This window comes from Ixodes scapularis, unplaced genomic scaffold (genome assembly GCF_016920785.2).
Source record: "Ixodes scapularis isolate PalLabHiFi unplaced genomic scaffold, ASM1692078v2 PGA_scaffold0__279_contigs__length_252992795, whole genome shotgun sequence".
NCBI classification, from domain to species: Eukaryota; Metazoa; Arthropoda; class Arachnida; order Ixodida; family Ixodidae; genus Ixodes; species Ixodes scapularis.
In genome coordinates this window covers 37,090,917-37,116,886 of record NW_024609835.1, presented here as the reverse complement: position 1 = coordinate 37,116,886, position 25,970 = coordinate 37,090,917, and the positions used below count along the sequence as shown (strand labels likewise).

General features: G+C 45.6%; 2 protein-coding genes across 2 annotated transcripts in view; both read right to left on the bottom strand.

The window, feature by feature from the left end:
• LOC8039608 (dual specificity tyrosine-phosphorylation-regulated kinase 1B) overlaps positions 1-465 on the bottom strand; it is a 161,128-nt gene extending 160,663 nt beyond the window's left edge. The window contains exon 1 of the mRNA XM_042293046.1: positions 265-465. The gene's annotated coding sequence lies outside the window, so the exon portion shown is untranslated. The remainder of the gene's footprint in view (positions 1-264) is intronic.
• Positions 466-735: 270 nt separating this feature from the next.
• Positions 736-25,970, bottom strand: LOC115322203 (rRNA 2'-O-methyltransferase fibrillarin). Its single transcript, XM_040208215.3, has 10 exons — positions 25,865-25,970; positions 22,027-22,215; positions 19,842-19,997; positions 17,289-17,339; positions 17,086-17,180; positions 16,169-16,339; positions 15,257-15,389; positions 11,026-11,138; positions 9,287-9,432; positions 736-879 (listed from the first exon to the last, which is right to left on the bottom strand). Exons 1-10 carry the CDS (start codon positions 25,875-25,877, stop codon positions 855-857), a joined length of 1,092 nt encoding a protein of 363 aa, XP_040064149.1. The 5' UTR covers positions 25,878-25,970; the 3' UTR covers positions 736-854.

Below are 25,970 nucleotides of genomic sequence, written 5' to 3'. Positions count from 1 at the left end.
CATGTTGGTGGACGCATGGTGTTCGTAGCGTTCACGGGTCTTCGGTTGGCTAGCGCGAACACACAGAGAATATCGTATAGTCTTAACGTAACTAATATAGCGTGTACCACATTATGGCATGTGATGAGAATACCGAAACCTGAGGAGAGAGCTCAGACATTCGTAAACATTGCGCGTTCCCAATGAAAGGACAACGCCATAACCACATGGCGCGTTAGCTTGCATAGGTTGCCACGCAGCCAGAGGAAAAAATATTCCACTCACCTCCCCAAGAGTTATCCAAAGTTGTTTCAATCCGTAGCAGAGTGACGGTAATCCAATTAAAAATAATCCACAACGCACACACACAAAATAAAATCCGCTACGCGTTAAAATGGCGCGGAAAATCTTTCAATTTGAATTCCGTTCATCCATGGCCGTTGCGTTTCCTCCCGCCAAAATTGACTCGGCCGAGGCATCGGTGCTGCAGTTTCGTACCCGTATTCGATTGCTCGGAGTACGTGACCTCACTTAAATCTAAAATTTACAAGCAATATATAACTAATAGAAATCATAGCGCAAGATAAATCATTATTATAGGGATTCACTTCCACAATATTATATACGAAACCACGAGTTCACAAGCTTGTGTAAGCGAGCAGTACACAACTCATTTCCGGAGCTTCCGACTTCGCGTGAAATGAACGTTTTCATAACAAACGAAAAAGATTAAAAAAAAAAAATGAAAGCACAACCTAGACCAGAATTGTTTTATTACAAGAAGTTACATGAGCCGAGCCCTTCAAAGTCATAGATGTATACACAAAAAAACGAAGGTGATGAGATAAAAACAAATCTTGCGCTGTGCCCGGACCTCAACCTTCGGACTTCTTGGGTGGTCTGAAAATAAAGAACAGTATAAGCATGTTAAAAAAAAGCGAACACATAACGGAACGAATAAGAAAGCAATAAATGATGGCAAGGAAAGAAACCTTAGCTGCCTAACTATAATTTCATAATGAAGCGTCTGCCTTGTATACTAGCGCCATCTGGGGTGTCAACCGGCAAGCCATTTGCACAACCATTTTCAAAACCCTCTATTCTACGCATCGAAGAGGCGATTAACTAGTGATGCCACTGATTTACTGGGCATCATAAACCACCTCGTTGACCGCGTGCAGTGTGCGCTGCAACTTTCCACAAGGACATAGTCCAATTGCATACATACATTTCTAAAATCCCACCATTTGTAATTACCTAGGTCAAGAATGATATGCATGGAACATTTTATTCTAATGAATAGGTGTCATTAAAGTTGTTTCTCGTGGAAATAACAATTCTAAAGTTTAGGGCGATTGATACATTTATTTTGGCAGGACCTATTTAGTAAGCTCGACAGTATGGTCACCTTGGGCGTGATCGAAAGTGTGGACGAGCCCACACTAATGCTCAGCAATGGTAGTCGTGACAAAGTTGAATGGAAGCTACAGAATTTGCGTTGACTTCATAGAGCGGAACAAAGTTTGTAAAACAACTGGGACAACTTGGGAATGCAAAGTTCTTCTCAAAAATCAATGCAAATTTTGGATTCTGGCAGTTTGAGTCTGCTCAAGTCTCAGATTCTGACCACCCCTTCATCACATCATTTGTTTGGAAACTTTAAGTTTAAGCAACTTCCCTTCGGTATTACATCTGCTCCAAAGTTCCTCCAGAAGATGAGCCAGCTTCTGAGCGAAATCAAAGGACAAGTCTGCAACATGGACGACATCCTTGTCTATGGACCCACAAAAGCAGAACACGACAGAAACCTGCGAGACGTCCTCTCTTGACTCAGGCAGGCAGCAATTACCTTGAACGAAACTGAACGTAGGGTCACAGAAACTAAGGTAAAGTTTCTTGTACATGCCATCAACCAAGAAGAGGTTTGTCCAGATCAAGAGAAGGTAGAAGCCACCGTGAAGATGAAAGCTCCCACACTTGCATCACAGAGCGGAAGAGCTTCCTTGGAATGGTTAATCACCTAGGAAATTTTTTTTCCGAGTTCGGCCCAAGAGTTACACCAGCTGGTCGCATTACTGAGTTCCAAACATCAATGGGCCTGGAACCACGAATAACAGACGGCTTCTGAAAAGCTAAAGCTGACATCAGACCCGCCACTCGTTCTGTTTGACCCAAGAAAATCAACCACATTGTTGACAGACACCTCTTCTTTTGGCGCCCGCACAGTACTGCGCCAGAAGCAAGAGATTGGGATCTACAGGCCAGCGGTGTACGTGTTGAGAACACTCAGCGAAACGAAAAAACGATACGCCCAGATCGAAAAGGAAGGACAGGCGTTGGTCTGGGGGTGCGAAAAGTTTCGAGACCTCATAATCAGGTTGAAAATCCCCCAGATCGAGATAGACCACATACCCTATCTCGGTCTGCACAAATCCAGATCGAAAGAGGGTTTGGACGAAATATTTTCGTCCAAAACCTTGGAAGACATCACACCAAGACAACAGCAAATGAAATTCTGGATGATGAGGTTTTCTTATGACATCATACACATTCCCGGAAAAGACCTGGTGGCAGCTGACTTCCTCTCCAGAAATCCCCTGGAACATACACTAGACAAGGAGATGGAGGACGAGATATCAGCATACGTGCAAGGTCTTACTGCAAATCTTTCAGTAACACTGATGCAACATGTCAATTTCTAATGCACTTCCGTACAGAGGGCTGGCCAGCCAAGAAAGCGTTAGACCAGGAGTGCAGTGCCTACCGGCAGCACAGAAGTGGCATAGCAGTGGAAGACTGCCTTCTAATGAGGGGGTCAAGGATAATCATTCCTAAGGCAATGAAAGACCAAGTCTTGAACAGCATTCTACAGGATCACCAAAGCATCGCTAAATGCAGAGCACATGCCCGTGAATCTGTGTGGTGGCCAGGCTTGTCTAAGCAGATAGAAGAACTGGTAAAAGGGTGCACACAGAGCATTCAGAAAACAATCAACCGCCGAGAGTCTTTGACACCAACTCCGTTTCCTGAATGGCCTTGGCAGCAAGTAGCCAAAGACCTTTTCTACTTGAAAAAAAGTGGTACTTGCTAGTGACGAATTATTACTCCAGATACCCCGAAGTTGCCCCCTTGGCCAGCTTGTCAGCTGTTTCTGTCGTCGACCACATAGGACGCCAGAGACCGTATGCAGCGACAACGGACCACAGTTCGAGATTCCTTGGATCCGAGTTCTCCAAGTTCTCCAAAGAATGGGGTTTTGTTCACAAAACTTCCAGTCCAATGCTTCCACAGAGCAACAGTTTTGTGGAAGCTGGAGTAAATATCATCAAGAGGAGCTGGAAGATGGATGGTGCATACGGTGCATTAAAATCGTACTGTGTGACCCTCCTTGCAAAAAAGGTTTAGCCCAGCTGAACTTCTAATGGGCCGAAGAATTCGCACATCTGTCCCAATTGTTCCTTCTTTGTTAAAACCTGTTACTTCCAAATCTCCAAAACTACGGAAGTGGGAGGAAGAAATCAAGGAGAAACAGAAACATAACTTCGACACGAGACATGCAGCACGTCCGTTGGAACCTCTGCAAAGTGGACAACGCGTCTGGATAATTGACCTAAGGGCAAGTGGAACGGTGCAGTCTCAAGCAGGTCCACCTCGTCCCTACCCGATCAAAAAAGGACCGTGGGATTGTAAGGCTCAACAGATTCCATCTGGTACCATCAACTCCAGCCTTTTCTGGGGTTACGGCTAGTCTTGTGCGAATAGCGGATTTTGAGTTTGAAGCGAATTCGAAGCGATTAGTGGTTTTGGTTGAATATTTTCGATTCGAATATTGAATAGTTTTTCCACGCCTTTCACTACCCCTAAGATAGCGATTTGGACCAGTTGGTCCATTATTATCTAAAAAAGTGCCAAAAAAAAAAAAACAAGGACAAGGAAGCAGACAGAGCGCTCTTGTCTGTCTACTTCCTCGTCCTTGTTTTTTTTTGGCGCTTTTATAGTTGCTTTTACTACCACTGCATAATGCTCAGATGAAAACCCAGCCAAGTGAGTGAAGGTTGTTCCACTTGTCCATTTATAAGCTAAGTTTAATCTATCTATATTTATGAACTGTGACCTCAGAAGGTCTGGTGTCTTGGGATGGCAAGTAAACGACGGATTTGACATAAAATGAATCCTATAAAGATGGCCAACTATACCCAATTGAGTGAATTTACAAATCTTGCTCTATAAAATATTCATTATTTAATCTCAAGTTAAAAAAGGATGAATCGTGCATGGTGAACGCAGCTTGCAAGGGCCTCTCTGCCTAACATAGTGCACTCTTGCTTAACAGTTTAATTTTGAAATTTTTACTACAATGTAGATATACAGATTCACTAAGTTTCCATTTATTTTCAAATACAGTTGGCACGGGTGCACCATCCCGCTTTGAATGTGTGCTTTTCCTCCAAGCACACGATTACGATATTCCTACTTTTCCAAGTGTTTATTGCGGCGGGCTACCCCGTTGAGTGCGCTTCTTACCGAGCACCAATGTAATGCAGAGAAGCAACACCCACGGAGCTCGCTTTCGCGGGTATTGCTGCTCCGCAGCGCACCGGTTCTTGGTAAGAAGCGCACTCAGCAGGCCTAATCCGCCGCAATCAACACTTCGAAAAATGCGAATAGTGCAGTTCTTCTCGAAGCGAATATCGAATACAGTCGAACCTCGATATAACGAACTTCAATGTAACGAAATCCTCGATTTAACGAGGTATTTTATTTTTCATAATTTTTTGCCCATAGACCCCATGTATTTTTAGTCTCTATATAACGAAGTCCATTTTGCTGCTATTTCAATATAACGAAGCGCCATTGCCATAGAAGGCAATAAATAAATAGACTCTAAAAAACAACTTCGCAAAAAAAAATTGTGGTTAAAAAAAAAATTATGCGCAAACGCGAGCGCTTTGAAAGGTTACTTCACGGGGACAGGCCTTCCAACGTTCCTTTATAGGCTGCCCGAGGATGCGGCGCCGGTAGCGCCGGCGAGGCATGCGGCAAAGCGGATTCTGCGGGGCTGGCCAGAAAATGCCGAGCAAAAAGTTTACACGGCATAACAGCATCACCACTGACATTCACTGATCATCATAGTCCACTGTACCGCGGGTAGCGCGGGAGCCAACTTCAGCGGGGGAGCGACGTGAGGGCGCGACCGCACGGGCAGTGCCATCTAGGAGAAGACCGAGAAGACCGATTATCGTCTTGCGACCGTGATGTAAAGCAAAGGCGCAAGCACACTGTGGGCGCAAGGGGGCAAGTAAACTGTGCGGTCTAGGGTGCCTACATGTCTGTCTGTCTCAGGGTGAAGACATCCATTGTTGCCCTGAATGTGCCAGCGCGTGACGCTCTCGCGCACTCATTGCGTGCCTTGGGTGGTAAAATGGCGTCTATGCATGAGCCAAAGCTACGCGCTCGAGCTGAGTGACACCAGATTGCGCGCACTTCAAAATGCACAAAAAAAAAACATTGGGCGGAAAAATGGCTGAGATGTCACCACTCAAGCAAAAGCGCGCGTGTGTATGAAGGCACTCTAGTGCGGTCAAGAGCATCAAGAGTGCTGTGTAGGTTGGAAACATTGGCACCGCCTAAACTAAACAGCTTTATTTTTTAACCGGGCAGTTCACTTACGTGCTTGCTGCCATAAGGAAACGTAAAGTTCTTTTTTTGGATGAGAAAGCGAACGTTTTAGACGCCATCCTGAAGAAAGTGCTGAGATCACGAGCACTCGGGAAGTGCTCGACGCAATGGACGTACTGAGGAGGTGCACGGCGTCGCACGACCAGCACGATGCCGTGCAAGCGCTCGAACGCCGGATGACGCCGCTGCTACTGTTGCTACTGCGCAAGCAAAACTCGCGGACTACTTTGCCCCAAAATAAATGTCATTTTCGGTGAGTTTTCATACCCGTAAAATGTTTCGGAATTTTTTTTTTTTTTTTGCATGCTAAAGCCAAATTTCGGTTTAGCGAAATTTCAATGTAACGAAGTAAATTGCGAATTTTACCGACTTCGTTACATCGAGGTTTAACTGTAGTGCATTATTCGGAACTACTATTCGAAATTTCGAATATTCGCACAACCCTGGTTACGGCTACCAGTGACAGGGTACAGCCTCTACCAGAGCTACCAGCAGCTCCTTCTAGTGGGCAACAAGGTCCGACTATCGCTAGAAGTGGATGGATAGTAAAGCCGGTGAATAGATTGAACTTGTAATACCATCCACCAACCGACCAAAAGGGAGAGGTGTTCAGCAAGTCAGTTACGTGTGTTATTGCGCGCCACGAGTGGGAGGCTGCTAGAAGACGACAAAGTAAAGGGCACTCTTTGTCTGGGCTTGAGAAGGAATGGTCTTGTTCTCGTCCACATGCTTACACAACAGGACCACAAGACAGTCAGAGTGCCAATCCCGTGACATGTATCTCGTCAAAATAAATGCCAAAGCAGCCCAAAGCACTACATTGTAATTTCGACCAAAACAATTTTGGTGCACACGAAAATAATTATTTTTATATTTATCCTTTCCTCAGAGGCAAAAACAAATCCACAAACATATGTCCACCAGCCGTGGCACTTTGTGGAACACGCTGAAATAAGTATATGATTAAAGAGGTTTGGCAAGCAAAAAATTAAATCTCAGACAGCTACCGTAATATCCAAAGATCAACCCCACCCTCCCAAGATAGTGAACCCTGATTTTAGGGGTACCTTCCTGTCAATGTAAAAACACCAAAAGGTAGCATACTCCAATATTCCATCCACTTTCAAGCTGACAGTGTGGTGGAAGCTATGTGCTGTTGTGACGGCCTTTGCTGGGGGCTCTAAACTCAAAAAGAGCATCTTCCGGAGGCAACGAGACCATCTGGGATCGCCGGCCCTCGCAAGGAGAAACACCGGTGTGCGTGTGCATGCCTGTGTGTGTGTGGGTCTGCCGGTGTTGGGTTTGAGCGGGAGTTGACTCCTCACATCAACCACCGGAGCGGGGAAGAAATGTGGAGGTATTGCATCATCTGCTCCACGCTGAAAGAACACCCGGAAATCACATCAGCCGCCCCCGCACTTCAGACACCTCGTGAACACTTGAACACCGGGGAAGGCTCCTCTCTCTCAAAGGGCTTCTCACCCTCTGAGGGCTTATAACATGGGGTCAGGGAGCCTGAAGTCACCGACTGCCGATTAACCAGTCAACCATGCTACCTCTATATTCACTGTACGTAAAAGTAATACTTCAGTAGCCCCACTCCAGACCTGATTCCTCGGGGCCATGCTAGCAGCGAGCCCACAGCCCCGACTCTTGGTTCTGTACCCGAGATCGTCGCCTCCCAAACGCAACAACTGGTTGGCAGCGACGGGATTGACTCCATGCAGACCATTGATCGCAGTTGTGGGCAAGTGTCTGGCTTTTCCCTTTGAGTACTCACCAGGCTTTACCTTCGGGGCTTCATAGTGTAAAGCGGGTGTTTTGTTTTGTGGCTATCTGTGACGCAGCAGTTGTTGCACGTCACAAAAGTAGTTTTGGGATTTAGCCAGTGCTTGGAATTCGCTGCGTAAGCCAGAATTGATACATATCTGCGAGGAGTTTGGTGTGAATATCAGGGGAGTAAAAAGAAAGCCGCTCATTAACGGTAATTCTTGAGATTGGGGCAGATGGGGCCGAGTTATCCGGGTGTTGGGAGGAAGTGCAGAGAATAAACAAAGAAAAAAGGGACCTAGAGGAACAGGAGCGGAGCGACTGACTCACGTCGCAAGAGGCGGATTTGAAACGCCAAGAACAGGAGCAGAGCTACAGACTCAAGTTGCGGCGGAATTGAAACGCCAAGAGCAGGAGCTCGAGATGAAGAGGTTTGAACTCGAGCTAGTGAAGTCAAGGGGCGATCAGGAAAGCAGTCCGGCATCCAGCACAGGAGAAGGCAAACCATTTAAGATGAAGAACTTAATGCAGCCTTTTAAGATTGGAGAGCACGTTGGTTTGTTCCCAGTAAATTTCGAGCGCACTTGCAAAAAGGTCGGGTTCGCTAGGCAAACCTGGCCGCAGTGCCTCTTAACGCTTCTTCCTTGCTCGGCGGTGGCCGTGGTCGCAAGGCTCACGAAAGACGAGTAGGAGGACTATGGAAAAATCAAAACAAGCCTCCTTAGCAAGTATTGTCTTTCCGCTGAGAACTTTCGGCAGCGTTTTCGTAGTACTGAGAACAAGCCGAACAAGTCATGCCCGGAGTTTTTCTACAATTTGAGAGCAAATCTAGTGGAATGGCTCAAAGGCATAGACGCGCACGGGGACCACAATAAAAATAAAGTAGTGGAGTGAATTTTCCTAGAGCAGTTTTTGCGTCGCATTCCTGAGGAGACCCGCTTTTGGGTTCAGGACAAGCCAGACGCAAGGACTGCTCGGAGAGCCACGGAGCTGGCAGAAGTGTTTGCGACTCGCCATGCCTTAGACGAGAAAGCGTTCCTGCCTGGCAGAAGGGACGACGGGAGGTGGCCAGGGGGACGCTTTTCGAGTGACGGGCGGCCAAAAAGGGTGGAGGGCAAAAACTGGAAGGAACGAGAGCGGATGAAAGGCGAGGCTGGCGCCGGCGCCGATAGAAGGGAGGATCACGAGAAAAAGAAGTTGTTCGAGGCTCGCCGGCCCCTAACATGCTATAACTGCCAAAAGCCCGGTCATGTCGCAGCCAGATACAGAGAGCCCAAGGTGGTCTTCGCCTACATAAATGATGGCAAACAGAACCTCCGGTTACTAGAGCCATATTTGCGCAACCTGAGGGTGAACAGCAGGCAGCGCAAAGTGCTTTGTGTAAGAGGGGTGAATCACATCCACAATGGATGTGATTCACCCCTCTTACATGGGCTCTACCCAGTTCACAGGAGAGTGCGTGTGGATTGAACAGGTGGTCGAAGAGCGTAGCGTGTGCCTGCCGATCGGCAGGGTGCGCATCGAGGGTCCTTTCGGCGCCCTTGAGACTGAGGCGGCCGCGTTAGCCAATCTCCCGTTGGGTATCCGTACCTGTTTTCCAACAGGTCAGAGGACCTTCTGAGGGAGAGAGGCCAAACGTTGTGCGAGGGAACCGTCGTGGCCTTAACTAGGGCTAAAGCCCGAGACTTTAAGCAATGCTAGAGTACGGAAATGGAGCAGACGTTCCCATCAGAACCCTATTTTTAAACGCCTCGCGTTCGGTTGTTGAGGGTGCCGTTGGCGCTGCCGATCCAGAGAGGCGAAAAGAACTAGAAACACCGGTAGGGGAAACCTCGGACGCGAAGGCAGCGCTGCTCACCTGTAGACCCCCACGACAACGGCGTGGTCCCTCTCATAAGGCTCCAGGGTGATCTGTTCCTGAGGCTTGAGGCGTTCCTGCTTCAGCTTCTCCACCTCGCCAGCAAACACAGCCTCGGGCTCCGCCGTCGAGTCAATGCAGTTCGCCTGCGCACGACGCACAACTTCAATCAAACCGAGTACATTCCCTCAAACAGTGTCCCAGGCTAGGGGCTCTTCGGGTGAAATAAATAGAGTTGAATAAAGGTGAAGATGCTCGGAGTGGCAATGTTTGAAAAGTGTGGAATTCAGCTTGCATTCGTAATCAGGCTACGGTGTTTGGAACGCGTCTCCAACCGGCATGTACCGCATCCTAAAAAGTGGTCCCTCACTTCCACCCCATGACTTTGCGAAAGTGTCATGCTGTTGCCGGCCGCGGTCTGGCGGTGTCACGGACACCCGATTCTGCTGCAGGTTGCTCTCCAGCCCAACAGTCAACGGAAGCAGGGACGCAACGACGACGGCAACACTCACCCTCTTTGGTGCCTTTTGTCAGAACTTCTACATCGACCCACCAGGATAAGGACATCCAACAGCGTGACATTCGGCCTTTTGTGACGGCATTCGTTAATAATTCGGGGCCACTTTCGATACATGGGTGGGATAGCACACTAAGCACAACCGTCGGAGACGCGTTCCAGGCACCATGCTTTGACTAATTTCGAAAGCACCTCACAAGTAAAAACGAAAGGCTTTCCAAAGTTTTCGGTTCAGAAACCGTGCTGAGCACATCGGATTAACAGAAGACGAAAGCTTCAGACACACCACGACTTAGCAAGCATGTAGAGGATTTTTATTGAATGACAATCTACCAAATTTATCTGTTTTTTATAAGAACGATCTCACCAGACTATACTACTACTGCTAGGATTAACATATCACGAAGAAAATCATTCTGGTCAAAAGGCTAGAAGAGAAGGAAAAAAGTGAAAGCCGTTTACAACTCCCTGTAACACCGAATTAGAACGCAGCTCTTGAGGAGCAGGAGGGAAGGGTACTGGGCGGTGGAGTGACCTGGGGGGGGTCACGTGACGATGCCGATGATGTCATCAGTGACGTCACTGATGACGATGACGATGCGGATGCCGTTGAGGTCATCAGTGACGTCACTGATGACGATGCGGATGCCGGTAACGTCATCAGTGACAATGACGTCGTCGGGGAGGTCACGTGACCTCGGCGGGGTGTGTGTGTGTGTGTGTGTGTGTGACCTTGGGGCGACCTTGGTTACGCCGACGCCGCTCAAGCCGGGAACAAGCCCCTAAAAGCTGTGCTCTAAAAAAAAAAAAAAAAAAAAAAAAAAAAAAAAAAAAAAAAAAAGAAAGTTGTTTACAACTTTTTGTAACGCCGAATTGGAGTGCAGCTCTTGAGGAGGAGGAGGGAAGGGTGCTGAGGGGAGGGTATATTCCTCCTCCCTCCTGATCCTGCCTGCTACTCCTGAACGAAAGGGCTCCGGTTCGAAGCTGGCCGAGGGACAAGAGATACAAGTCTTTTAAAATCATTTTTCGGAGCAATGAAAATTCTGATTTTCACGTAACCTCACGGTTACGCAGACGGCCACGTCGCTCAAGCCGGAAACAGGCGCCTAAGAGCTGCGCTCTAAAAGGTCAAAGGCCGTGTATTACCAGAACAAACGTTGCAGCACTTGAACATGCGGCAGGTAAGCACTGCCATTTTGCCACCAGTGACGACCTCACAAACCTTTATGGAAATGACGAAGTGGCCTCCATTCTTGAGGAAGTGGTGAGCGTTGATTGCAACGATTCTTGCTTGGTCGGGCTGCGCGACGTCCGCAAATACGGTGTCCACCATGCCTAGCCAAAGAGACAAGTGGGGCAGCACAATTAGCCCATGCAAATAGAAGATTAAGTGAAGACACAGTTTGAAAACCAAAGTAACCAGACAATGTGTTAGAGCTCGCTTGTTTTAGGATGGTAAAATCAATCAAAGGAAGACACTGTAAATCCAAAAATGACTGAACTGTTAACAGGCAAGTACGGATAACAACCAATGAGCACCTAAATAGCTCTTCAAAAAAAAAAAAAAAGAAGACTGCATCTCCAGGTGGTGAATGACGTTGATTGGGGCGAAGCTCTGGTGGTGCTTGTCTGCGTAGACGCTGAGCCGCAGCATGCCGAGCCTTTCGTTCGTTTTCATCCATGTCAGAAAGGGAATCTGAGGTATGGAACGTGGTTATATACGCATTTGAGCATTTGACCGCAGCACCCTCTCATCTATAAACATTGAGCCAATGCATGCAAAGTTTAATGAGATTATATACGCATTGGACCGCAGCGCCCTCTCCTGTAAAGACGTTGAGCGGCTACATGCAACGTTGCATCAATGACAGAAACCCCAGCTCTTGAGTTACTACCACATCTCAGAGCCCCCTACTCGTCCAGCAGTCGTGGCCGAGTGGTTAAAGCGATGGACTAGAAATCCATTGGGGTCTCCCTGCACAGGTTTGAATCCTGTCGACTGCGCAAACATTTTTTTTCTTTTTAAGAAGACAGATGGGATGGCAATCGATGTGAGCATGGACGCCGGACAAGGCTAGACCCTAAAGAGCTTCGCCCCTAAAACGTTTCGAGAATGTCAACACACATGGAACACCTGCAAGCAAATGGACACGCCCACTGCTAAGACAAAACTCTCTCAGGAACAACAGTTACTAGGCGCAACAGTTAAAGAAGGACACTACCCAGAAAATTAAAAAAAAACAAAAAAAAACAGAAGTTGATATTGAAAAATGCCATGGTACATCCAACATCTAGAGAGTATTCCCACAAAGTTTCACTCGTTTACACTACATATTTTTTATAAATTATTTTCAGTCCATTGTTGCTAAAGAAAAGGTAAAGGTCTGAGCGCTTTGAACGTGTTTTTCTCTGTTCCACTTTTTGGCATAAATTTCAAATTAGGAAAACTACTGTTTGCAACGAGACAAAAGGAAAGGCTCACTCATTGTTTTTCTTAACTAGAATTTAATGGGCAATGGAACTGTGGCACTGCTTTTTTTACTTTGTGGATGCCTTTCAAGAAAGATGTTAGAATTTTGTCAACAACATATAAATTAGCTATAATAAAGTATAAACTAAATAAACATAATATAAATTACTTTTTTTTTTTAAATATTGTCACATCTGCAGTCTCCAGGCATTCTGCAGAATATCTAGTGAAAAAAAAAATTGTGTATTACATTAGTCTCTAAACAAAGTGAGTGTGTTCCTGATACAAACAGCCATAATTCCTTTCACAATTTATGTACACAGATGAAACTCTGCATTGCATTCTGCCTCAAAACTCCCAGTATATATACCGTATTTACTCCCACAATGAACGCACTCGCGTAATGAACGCACCTCCCAAGTCGGCTGTCGAAATTTCGACTTTTTTTCACTCGCGTAATAAACGCACCCCCAACTCGGAGGTCAAAATTTTGACCCCCTCCTCCCATGCGCGCGAAATGAACGCACTTTTCTATCCTGGTGCAGCGAGGTCAGCGAGTTCGCGAATGCATGGGCAGCGTGGTCGAACAAAACGCCTTGCAAAAGACGTTAAAAAAATTCGCAAAGATCCAACGGAAGCAAGAAAAAAAAACATGCGAGATGAGCTTTCTTTTTTTTTGAACAGCGCAGTCTGGACTTTGGGTTCGCGCGCCGCCCCGCGCAAGGAGGTAAGAAAGAGAAGCGCTCTAAGCGAACGAAACAGCTTGCGAAAGGCGGCAAAAAGAAAGAAAAGAAATCCACGGAACTAAAAAAAAAAACAAAAATAAACGAGCTTTTTTTTTTTTCTTTTTTTGCACAACGCAGTTTGGTTATGGGGGTCGTGCGCCGCGCGCAAGGAGGTAACAAAGAGGAGCGGAGAAGCCCTCTAAGCAAACGAAACAGCTTGCGAAAGGCGGCAAAAAGAAACAAAAAGAAAAACAACCCACGGAACTGAGAAAAAAAACAAGAAAAAGGAGCTTTTTTTTTCTTCTTTTCTTTGCATGGCCCAGTTTGGTTACGGGGGGGGGGGGGGGGGGGGGGGGGGTCGTGCGTCGCGCGCCGCGCGCAAGGAGATAAGAAAGATAAGCGGAGAGCCCTCGCCTAAGCAACACCTAAGCAAACAAAACAGCTTGCAAAGGCGGCAACAAAAAAAAAAAAAAACCCAAAAAACTAAGAAAAAAAAAGTATTTTTTTTTTTTTGCACGGTTTAGTTCGGTTATGGGGTAGGGCGCCGCGCGCAGAAAGATAAGAAGTTACTTCGATTTTTTAGGATAAAAGGTCCGTTCATTATGCGAGTAAATAACCGACGCAAAAATTTTACTTCGCGTAATGAACGCCCCCCCTAACTTTGCATCGATTTTTCGGAAAAAAAAGTGTGTTCATTCTGCGAGTAAATACGGTACTGTAAATTTAAGTCATATTGAGCCAAAGGTTTAAATTTTGATCTTTTTGGGTACTGTCCTCCCTTAAAGGACACATGCTAAGGAAAAAAAAAATTTTTTAGACAGCTTAGATGGAAAAAGGATGTCATAAAACAATTTTACAACGAAGAAACAAAATTTTTAGAGCTATATTTACGGCGCTATACGAATTTGTAGTTGGCGCTCGCGGGAGCCGCCGCTGGTCACGTGGTAGGCCCGCGCGCCGCCGCGCTGCGTCGCCGCCGCACGCTGAGCGTTGTGCGAACGCCGCTTCAACGCGTTTCTCCACGCCGCCGTCGCCGCCGCCGCACAAGTTCGTCTGCTTCGGGGCGCCGCCGCCGTCGTCTGACCGGCGCACAGGTCTATCACGTCTGCTTGCGCTTTTTCACCTTTTTCAGGAGTTTCCTTTGGGCTCTAAAAGTTACTTATTCGTCTTGGTTTTTTGTTATACTTCAAACAAAGATGAATAAGTTACTTTTAGAGGCCATAGGAAGCTTCCGAAAGAGCGCAAGCACCACGTGATAAATAAAGACCAGTCACGTGATAAATAAAGACCAGTCACGTGATAAATACAGACCACTTTTCCGCGGTGCCCGCGGGCGCCAACTACAAATTCGTTTTGCGCCGTAAATATAGCTCTAAAAATTTTTTTTCTTCGTTGTAAAATCGTTTTATGGCGTCCTTTTTCCATCTAAGCCGTTTAAAAAAAATGTTTTTTTCCTTTGCATGTGTCCTTTAAAGCAAACAAGACACAGCTAGTTCTTTTTTCTTTTTTTCACCACTGAGAGGCCAATCAAGGTTGCTATGACTGGGGATGACTTTTAGAGGCAACAAAGTCAAAGCTACAGGCACCCATACACATTGATAGCCAATCAAAGCTATGCATGTTCACTCTTCACTTCCAAAATGCAACAGAGAGTTGTCCCGCAAGCACAGCGTAGAGAGAGAAACCTGCTTATGCGAGAGACCAACCTAGCCAGCAAAATTTGCAGTAACATGCAAGGGTAAAATGTTAAAAACAACTTGTGTTGGGATCACGCAAACTGTGTCCTGGAGCACTAATTTATATGGTGGGACGAGCAGGACCAGGACATAGCCACCTGTTGGTCCTGCCTCGTCCCACCGTGTAGATTAGGGCCCCTGCAGTGTATTCTTTAGGGACGACAACATAATATAGAAAAAACTTCCATGCAAGAAAGGAACTTGCATATTTCATTCAGAGCACACACAAGATACTGTCTTTCAGAGGCAATGCAAGAGGCTGGGTAAGGCATCATCTTAGAAATAGGACGTTTGCTCGGAACTATTCATTAATATATGTCACAAATCTATTGAGCATCAAATTTCTTCGCTAGCATTTAAAGCACATATGATTTATGGGTCACACGTGTTTGTGCCAGCACATCTGCATTTTGCACATTTATGCCAGCGTCGAAGCATGTGCACAGAAGGTTAGAGGGTTCTTCGGGACTTTCGGCCAAGAAGTTTCCAAAACCCCTCATATTCTGGGGTACCAATACACACCTACGAGCATCCTGTACTTGTGTGGGTGACGAGCATCTTCAATGATGGGGATGACGTTGGTTCTCTTCTGAGCCACACCAATCAGGTCGCGGCCTGACCTGTGAGAGAACTCCACCGCGTACACCAGGCCCTCCTGGAGGGGAAAACAAAGATAATCAATGCCAAGAGAGCAAAGCAACCGAGGACAAAACGGTAACGGCCATTTGCGGAAATACTTCCATAGATGGCACCGAGCGAGAATTAGTGTTCCAGAAAACAGCACAAACTTTACAAAATGTACCAACTCCAAAGAGACAAGGAACTAGCAAAGCATCATAACCCTTCAAAAGAGGTGCTAGGAATACTGCACGACAGGGCAGAACATTTTGGACACGGTGCAAGCTATACTCATGGACAACTTTCTGTGGCACACATGTGCATACGCATCTCGAGCGCCCGTCGAAGGCAGCACGTGTACTCTTCACTTCCAAAATTCCGCAGAAAGTTGACTGCAAGTATGGAGAAACATTAGGGCAGTAAATCGTTCCGCGTCGTGCCAATATTTGAGAGTAAGGACACCGAGGAACGACATTAAAGCATCTTTGCGCATCGACCCTTCCCACCACAGGCCTTGAGGCTCTTGAAGGGATGACAGAGAGACGCATTTGCACGTCTTTCTTTCTTTCACAGCAGTAACGTGGCACAGAGCAGGTCACAGTACGTCCTTTCTCCAGCTCGTGACGAACAACATCCTCTCGTATCATTAGCAATGCAACTGCACCAGCTTGCACGTATGGCCTACTCGGTAATGGCGGATTCCCTCTCTTATCTGCAGACTGATGCTCTTTGAAAAAACAAAGCCAGTCTCTTAACAAAATGCGGCCTATTCTCCGGCTCTAGTCGAGAGTTGGGGACCCCAAGCGGGTGACTCACAGGGCCGACGATGTCGGCGACATGCGAGACTGTCGTGCCCGACGCTGCTCCTAAGTAGAGGACCTTGGAGCCGGGGGGCATGTGGATCTTGTCCACACCGCCCAGGATGGCTGCCGCAAGCTTGGACCGGAAGGGGTTCCAGACCCTGTACTCCAGCTTGGTCTCTCCTTCCTGAAGCAGAAGTAACGTCCAAGGGCTCTAGATCAACCCTGCTTACCGACACAGGAAAATTACTGGCGATGCCATGGGAGTCGTACGAAGCATCACAAATGGTTGTGGAAGACACCGGTTCAGATATTGTGCGTCAGTGGCGCTTAACTGTCCACGCTTCGGGGAACCCTTGCCAACTGACAGAAGTGATAAGACATGAAGTTGGGCAAGTTGGCAAGTAGCGATAACGGCAAAGAAAGAGAAGGGGAGAGGGGACCAAGCACTTCGTCCTGCCCCTTCACACCCTTCACCCTCATTTCTGTTCCCATTGTTTTCACCAAGGAGTGACGTAGCAGCGAGGGGAGGGGGGCACGGGTGATCATGACGATGACAGGACGGACGAGAGCAACTAATAGCTAGCGTGAAATTGTTGTATATAGAAGAAAACTTGAACCAAAAGCGTGAACCCTTTGTATGACAAAACAAGATTTTTAATTTACTGGCCAAACTAACAACCAGACCTTAAAATCGCCTTTGTAAACACCCATTTGAGAATCACTGTCATACATGAAAGACCCCATCAGGGAGAACAAAGCATACACTTGCATTAAAGGTCACTGGGATGTTGACTCTTAGCAGCCCTTAAATTTCCAAATTTGCAGACCCCATAAAATTTAAGAAACCAACAGTCTCATTAATACCCAAAGCTTCAATTCAGCCTGCCCTCTCAACCGCACCAATTCTAATGATCAGGAAAACGGTGTTACCTCTACAGAGACCCTCTTTTCTCCGTACACGGACTCTCCCACTACAAGGTTCTTTGTGACCAGTGCGTCCTCCTTGCCACGTGCAATGAACACACCTGCGAGAAAGAGGAAGAATGAGCATTACCAAAACATGCCACTATGCTTCACATTCAATACTCACTCAAGGCCACATGTATGCACACATGCACAGAAACGAGTCTCACCTTCGTGCCTGTGTGGCTCAATGAAAACTTTCTTGCCTCCCCTGAAGCCTCCTACAAGGAGAATAAATACACAAATGGCATAAGAACACATTTTGAGATCCAAAGGAATATCCCCTTTTCTACCAAGAAGTGTAGATGAATATATAGAAATATCTAAGCAATCTGCAAGCACACCCCTTTCGGTCTTCATTGTTGAGTTTCACATACTTCGTATTTTAAACTATCTGCCTGACCGAGAAAAAAAGAGAGATAGTCAAAAGTTTGTTAACAGAAAGCCGAGTTGTGCAAACTTTTGCCACATCTGGAGGTACAGAGGTGCCAAAGTTTTCTTTTATAAATTAGGCCAGGAAAGTTTGTTCGTGTTCCATCCCATTCCTTTTCAAACCCCAAAATTATTAAAGGATATTAAATTATTAAAAGCATATTTATAATCTAGTAAAACTCTGCAACTTCAAAGGGATGCGAGCACATCCGCGTAAAACAATGTGCAAGCTCTGCATACAGGCATACTGAATGCACCATCACTTTCCTTGCCTGTTATAAACTGTTGGTCGGATACTTCAATAACAGACACCATAATCGTTGAAATATGCATATCTTGTATTCAGAAAGAGTATAAGATATATGTGCACACATGGTCGCAAGCAACAATGCAACCTTTGGTTTCTAGTAATATAAGCACCTTGTGCACACAAGACATGCATACAGTGTTGGAGTTCAAAGATGAGCTGTAGCGCATAATTTTGACTAAGCTAAGTTTAGCACAGACCAAATAACATTGCTTCAATTTGGATTTTGATGTCACTAGATTTATGTTAAACTTGAAGAGAGATGATGAAAAGGACAACACAAATCATGATTCACTTTGCAGCAAAATATTACCATGCAGGAGCTCTTTCATTGCTGCTCTCTGCACTCTCCAAACATACTCCAACAATATCAAGCACCTGACATTATCACAAGTGCAGACCTTGCAAAGAAAGACTTTTGACTGACCCTAACTTCAGCCAATTACTAGTAGTACAAAAAAGCCACTAAAGTTACCTGTTTTCTAAAACTAACATAAGTCGTGAGCTGTTCTGCTCCTCACAAAATAATTGACAAACAGTTATAACCTTACCATAATACCTGGAACCAGGGTGGAGAATAAAAATCAAGAAAATTTAAATCATGATTTAAATCACACCTGTTTTACTGTGACGATTTAAATCAAACCTTTTAAACACAAATAATTCCCAAAAACATTTGTTTAGATAGTTTGCCCTTTATTAAAAAAAAATTATATGTGCAATTGTTACAAAGAATTACTTTTTTTTTGTGGCCACAGTGATTTAAAATAAATTAATCTGATCTAAGGGGAGACACTACCCAGAAAAAAAGATTCTGCAAAAAAACACAGATTTTGAAAAATTACATACTGTAAACGACTTAATTTCTGCGGGCTCAAATTTTCGCGAATCGAGCCAAAGCTGAAAATTTAAAATTATTTCTTGGGTCCTAATTTTCGTGAATCGAGTGTAGCCTTCGTAGCATTCACATACTGCCTGAATTGTTCGCGGGACGCATTTTTCGTGAATTGTAGGGAATTCGCGAAAATTTTGTTGTTTACAGCATTGACAGCAGAAAATGTCTGGGAATACTAGAAAGTATTCCCAGACATTTTCACTAGTTTACACTGCATAATTAATTTTTTATAAATTATTTTCTGTCCACCGAAGCTAAAGAAAAGGTAGGGTTTGGAACACTTGAACACATTTTTCCACGTTCCATTTTTTAGTATAAATTCCAATTTAGTCAATCTATCGTTTGATAATGGCTATACAGGGAAGGCTCTTTCTTCACTTTTTCTGACTGAAATCTAATAAGGAATGCTGCTATGGAATGTTTTTGTCATTTTACGGATGTCTTTTATAAAAATGCTGACATTTTGTTGACACAGAAGACCAAAAAGTTGACCAATTTCGCAGATGAGAAAACTGGTAAAATAAACGACTTTTCACTAAAAGTTTCCATAGCCACACCTCCTAGGCATTCTGCTAGATATCTAGCAAATAAAAATCTTGAATATTGTGATAGTTTTCCAACACTAGATTAACTAAACAATGTAGGTGTGTTGCTGATAGAAGTTGCCCTAATTTCTTTTCCACTTAACCGACAGACTGAAATTTTGTTATGCACCCTCTAGCATGACCACCAGCCTACCCTGTAAATTTATTAATGTTAAGCCAAGGGATCAAAAGTTGACCCTCCAAGGGGGTGTGCCCCTTAAATCAAATAAATCTAATTTATTTTATCTTTTCACAATTATTTTTTTCCACCCTGCTAGGAATTTATATCAACAATGTAAGTGCCCTCTGGTCGCCCCTTAGAGCAAGTTCAGATTTTGAGTAAATCAGTCGAATAAAACTGTTTTGTCGAAGCTCTAAAAACAAGCCCTAATGTAATATGGTCGGAATTGTTCGGTACCATATCGGATCGCTTGCCCCAAGCAACTTAGGGGCGAACAGACGCTGGCCACACAGCAAAGAAGTGTGAGAAGGGAGAAGTGCTCACCTCTGCCCCCTCTTCCTCCTCCTCCCCTGCCGCCCCTCCCTCCCCTGTCTCCCCCACGGCCTCCTCTGAAGCCGCCACCTCCCCTGCCGCCAAAGCCGCCACGGCCCCCTCGATCTCCGCCTCGCCCGAAGCCACCCCGGCCACGGCCAAAGCCGCCTGCAGGGAGAAGGTGAAGGTCAGGTATGTCAGCTCTCTAGGTCAGAGAAAGTGCACGCTCGCGGTCAATGCGTAAGTCGGGGGTTCTGAAACGCTCACATCTCGAGGAACCAGAGAACCCCCCCCAGTCTTGGCACTGACACAGTACAGTAGTGCAGGGGCCTTGAGAGTTTGCTAACAGTAATGTGCACGCTAGGGAGTGTATGGCACAAAATTGAACGGCTCAGAACTGCTCAAACTGTGATGAAACCGGAAGAACACGTCACTTAGGGACGGTTGGGGAAATTCGGGAGCTTGGGTAACCCTAGGGAGCACAGTGGGGTACCCCCGGGTTCTTGGGAACCCACTTTGAGAACCTACGGCGTAAGGGAAGGACGAATGGCCTTGAGCTGTCATGAGGGGAAGCGTCAACATTCCTTCTTCGCAGGTTAACAGAAGGGAGTTCCGAAAACGCAGACCCCGAGTGAAAGGATAGCCTAGACGGCCCTCGTCGGATTGGGTGTTTCAAATGGGTTAAACCCAGACGCAGTATTTAATGCCCAGGAAACATAGTACTGTTCCATTTACTGAGACTGAGTATCAGCACACACCGACTGCTTGTATAATCAGGCAGAAGCAAGTGCGACTGCTTCGCAAAGCGTCCAGTGGCTACACCCTTCCAGAATATCTCCATCTATGCAAGGGCCGTCCTGACGGATCGACGGCATGGCGTTGAAGCATGGTTCAATTAAAACTCACATGAATGACGAATCTGCACGCAGACAAGGTTTGAGACATATGTTTGTAAGCCCAACCAGAAGTAGTTGCGTGAGCTGGCCTCTCTTTGTGCCTAAGAGGCTGTTGAAAGCAGCAATAAAATGCGAGCAAAACTTCAAAGCTTTTGTATAATTGCATTTGTTGCAAAACTGAACCGTATGAGTCAAAACGTGATGGGACTTTAAAGGGACGCTGGAGAGGTTCATGAAAAGCGTATTTTTGTCTTGCGAATTCGAACGTCCCAAGCATTTGACCCGAACATATCAAGTGATGTGAAAAAAAAAAACGGAGAACCAACAGCTGGATGTGACGTCATACTCGGAGGTTTCAACTGCCTTGCACGTGCTGCTTGTGAAAGAATGTGTGAAGTGTTTTTGACTAGTCGACTAAGGCTTGCGGAAATGTTGAGATCTCTGTATATTATGTCGCAATTGTCTCCTATCACCGAACGAGCCAAGAAGGAGGGGCTTAAACTCTGTTTTTTAAGTTTGATATTCTTCCTCCTGGAGGCCAGATGAAGACAATTTAAGCATTTTTCCTCAAGTACAGAACTGCTATAGTTTCCCTTCAAGCAAAAATGGCAGCTGCAACAGAATTCATAAGAAAAGACAAGGGGTGTAGAGTGAGAAAAGAATTTGACACAATAACCAAAGGAACAGTGCAAGTTTGTTCAACCAAAGTAGCGACAAACATTGTCCCAGCAACCTGCCCCATTTCGCTTATCTTTTTCCCTTGTGTGTGGCAAAAGCTGCTGTAGCAGTAGAAATATTACACAACAGATTGCCTCCCAAGAGAAAGAAATCAAGGGCAAGTAAGACTGTGGGGAAACAACCCAGCCTGGCTTCTAGGCTGAACAAGAAGACACCAGTTTAATGATTTTGTGGTAACAGAGCAACACAACTAATAGGCTTTGGCAAATTGTGAACACCCCACTATTTGCATCGTGACAACATGCCAGAGATTTTGCACACACAAATTACGACGACTCTTTTGCAGATAGTCTCACACACCTGCTAGTAATCGGAGGAAAGCAATATGGAATTGCCTTCTGACCTTATCTTGCTACAAAAGCAGAGACAATTGTCTGGAAATGCCCATGCTGCCAGTTAGGTGGAATAGTTAGTAACCTACAGCTGTTGGTCAACCAAAAACTACCGAGTGCACTACCTGACCCAAGTATTGTTCAGAAAGAGTATACTAATCAATGAGCTCGGCTGTTTGTGTGGCAGAGCCCGGCTACATTCCAGGTCAGAAAGGAAGCAGCGACACTCACCTCTGCCCCCGCCGTCTCCGTCTCCTCTGTCCCCTCCGAAGCCGCCGCGACCCCTGAAGCCGCCGCCGCCCCGGCCTCCACCGCGCCCCCTGCCCCCAAAACCTCCCCTGTCTCCCCCTCCGAAGCCTCCACCACGGCCACGGCCTCCAAAACCACCTCTGCCGCCTCGGTCACTACGTGGGGCGAAATCTGCAAGAACACAAGACAAACGGAAACTGTCAGTATTTACGAAAGGCTGTCATGCAAGTTGCTTGCCTTTCCAAGAGGTGCAACTCTGAATAGGCCGTTTGAACTTTCTTTGATGCCGTAGATTAGCCTGGTTCATTCGTGGACGTTTGTTCTGCACCCCCTCAGCAGCTTTGAGCATGTGTTCACACCTTAGAAAAATTGCTTTTTGCTTGCATAGACATGTGAGGGGCAAGACCTGGTACTAGCTCTTACTGACTTTGTAGACTGCAGAGCACACACAGCATACCAGTCATTTCCCAGAATTAAAGGGCTTTAAAAACAAGGCCATAGAGTGGCCTGGTATGACAGTATATGTTGTGCTAAGACTGCATTCTTTTAGAAAAGTCAACTGCCATTTTGAGAAATTCTAAGTGGTACCTTCCTCCTGGCATTTACAAACCTCAAATTACGACAATAAATGACAAAGTAATAAAAACGACTGACTAGACATGTTTTCAAAGTTGTCTCGTACTGTCTTCGTTCATTTTTGTCCCCAATCCTTGGTACTTACCCAGAGTGCTTCACTTCATTGAACTCTGGCCTTGTCTGAAAGTCTTGAAGGAAACTATGCCCAAAGCAAAGCATAGCTATTTCTGGCTTCACCTTTGTCAAGAAATGTTACTGGGGTTAAAGGATATTAAAAGGTTGGTGCTAATCCAAATATACAAAGGGTATTAGGCACTGCTGAATGAGACAAAACACCACTGTAATTCAAGTGTCATGCTAGCTTTAAATAATTCGTAAAATTACAAGAAATAAAAACACGGCAAAACAACTTGACACGCCTAGTTGAAGAAAATGCGACGTTTCCAATGCATTATTTAAAATAAAAACAACATACTGAGGTCTGCTTCACGAGTTTGCTTTGTTTTATTTTTTTATAACTATAGTTAGTGACAGGTTAAGAGTTACAGGAGAAGCTCGTCCCACCTCTTTCCACTTTAACGAAGCAAACACTGGAGAGGAGGCGACCTCCTCTCTAGGCTCTGCCAAAATCGCAATGGGAGGAACTCCCCTGACCTGTCAGGCCATTGGGAAGGAGATTCAACCCACTGCAGTTCAAGCGTCTGACTTTAGAAATACACCCATAGAGACGATGACGCAGCACTCAGCTGCCATAGCCGAACACTGCGTTAACGTTCGGGTGGGCCCGTCGCCCGAGGAGGGGCTCTGTTGTAGCCACTCCAGCCTACGTGAACGATGCAGCATGCACCGCGCACGTGACCAGCACCTGCTCAACACAAAGGCCGAAGTGGGCCAAGCTGCTACCCTCCTCCGACTGCTTTTGACAGAGATCCGTCTTCATTTACGGTTTTCTGAATTGCTAGTTCGAATTTCGAGAAAATAAATAGAGTACCGTGAAGACTAATGTCCGGGCATTCAGAAAATGCAATCTGTTTGGGTAGCTAAAAAAACGGCCAGGGTACCCCTTTAAGTTTCAAGTCATGCGTGTGTTCACTAAAGGTTGGGGAACCTCATGCCAGTGTCCTAGTTTACTCAATATGAGCCCCGATAAGCAAAGATTTTTTCGGCTGACACTAAAAATTGGTACCGAAAAACAAAGACCATGGGGAATAAAAATAAACCCCGAAAACAAGGGACCCTACATGCGACCAGATGTCAACGCTGGCATCCATTCACCAACAACACTGCCAGTCCCAGTGTGTTCCTTGATAAAGCCCTGTCTTCTATCTGGGTCCAGACAATTAATCGAACACCTCCCAATCCAAAAATTCTGTGGTATCTATTGTCATCTGTTTTGTACTAGAACTGCACTAGCTTTGCAAACTGAACAGCACTAGCTTTGCAAACAAAACTGCACTAGCTTTGCAAATGAAACTGCACTAGCTTTGCAAATGAAACTGCACTAGCTTTGCAAACAAAACTGCACTTGCTTTGAAAATAACTTGTGTCTCAAGTTTTGCTTTTACATACCAGGTGAAGTAGTGCGAGTGCATTTCTGTGCATGGAAGCTCAAGCAGAAGGAAATAGGAGGGTGTGATATGAAAAGAAGCACATAGAAGCAGATTTGTTTTAGCATGCATAGCGCGCAAACTCAAATCCTTCCGATTAATTCAGTTTCCACAAATAGACCGCGTAGCATCTCAAAAGCACCCTGCTCTTGCACGCTCACACACGACCAAGGTATCGAATGGGTGGCCAGTTTACCTCAAAACAATTTGTTTGCAATTTTTGGTAGTGAGGGTATACTCGATTATTTGCCAATTGCATTTTACCATCCTGAGAAACGTTCCTGTGACCCAAGCTTTTCAATGAGTTGGCTGTTTGTTTGTTTTCTTTGTGATCGAAACACAAAGATTTTATACACAACTTGCACGTGATGTCATTCGCGGCCGTGCTAGTATTTTATGCGCTGCAAGCGTTCCGTGTTTGTTTCACACTGCAGAAGTTGTAGTTTGAAGAAAAATTTAAATAGAAACGCAGAGAGAAAGTCGTCTGCTTCTAGCACAGGAGTTGCAGTGACGTCAGAACGACGCTGAGCTGATTGGCTTTGACTGAAAGGATAGCGGGTAGACCTCAATGCTAGATGCCTTGAGGTCTACGCTTTTTTTTTTTTTTTCAATCAACTAATAAGAGCTCGGAGTTCTGACATCATCGCAACCCTTGCATAGAAGCAGACAACCTTGCGCTCCGCATAACCGTCAGCACCCAGCAATGGTGATGCTTGCAAGTTATGAAGTGTTCCCGTACAGGTGAAAATGTAAGCAGCACAGTGATTAGTTTTCGAGCAAACGACAGCACAGACAGAAGAAAAACTTCAAATGTCTCAGAGATACAAAGTTGATAAGATACACTTATGCTACCAAGCTCAGTAGAGTGAAATTGTATGAAACGTCGTCGTCGTGCGCTTCTATAAAACTCCGGTCGGTTATATGTCCGCGTATTCGAATAAAGCACTTGTACCCGTGCTAAGCATATGATGACAAGGTATGGGCACTGGTCTGGCTTGTTGACATTATGAGCACGCCAAGGACATCAGCGCTTGAATCGCAACCGTCATTCCAGTCGTACCGTGCACACAAAACCCAAAGGGAACATCATCTACAAAATAGCCACCACACAAAAATTCTAACGATGATGATAAAAAAAAAAAAAAAAAGCGATGAGATTCACGTTGTCATGACCTACACTATGAAAAGTCGCTTAACTTTTCATAGTATAAGCACTAGAATTGTTACTTGGCTCTCGCGAAGAAGAAAGCGCGCTCTTGTCGGCGTGTTACGGTGACGAGAACACTTATCGGGGGTAAAATGGTGTCCGACCACGCTCCCACCAAAACACATGGCACCGGCATGACATCGTCGTACCGCTCTACGTGTAATTGATGCAACAACGTTTACTTGACGAAAATACGCTTCAAAGGCGATAAAGGTCCGACTCGGTGACAAAAATGGACTTAACGCAGCTAAAGATCAACAAGTACGGTTTCGCGCCGCAGGCACCAAGGTGCCTTGCAGTGAAGCCAGTCGTACAACCTGAATTCCTTAAAGCTACACGCCTCTATACTTCATAGATGTTTTGTAGGTATCCAATTGGAGCCTGTTTACCGCTAGAAAACACAAAAATGGTAAAACAAAAGCAATATTACCTGGACGACCCATCCCCGCGACCACGTGTTTTTGAACGCGAGCTGCTAGGATAGATCACGCTTGCGTACGTTTGCAGATGCCGGAGAGAGGGAGACAGGGACCCAA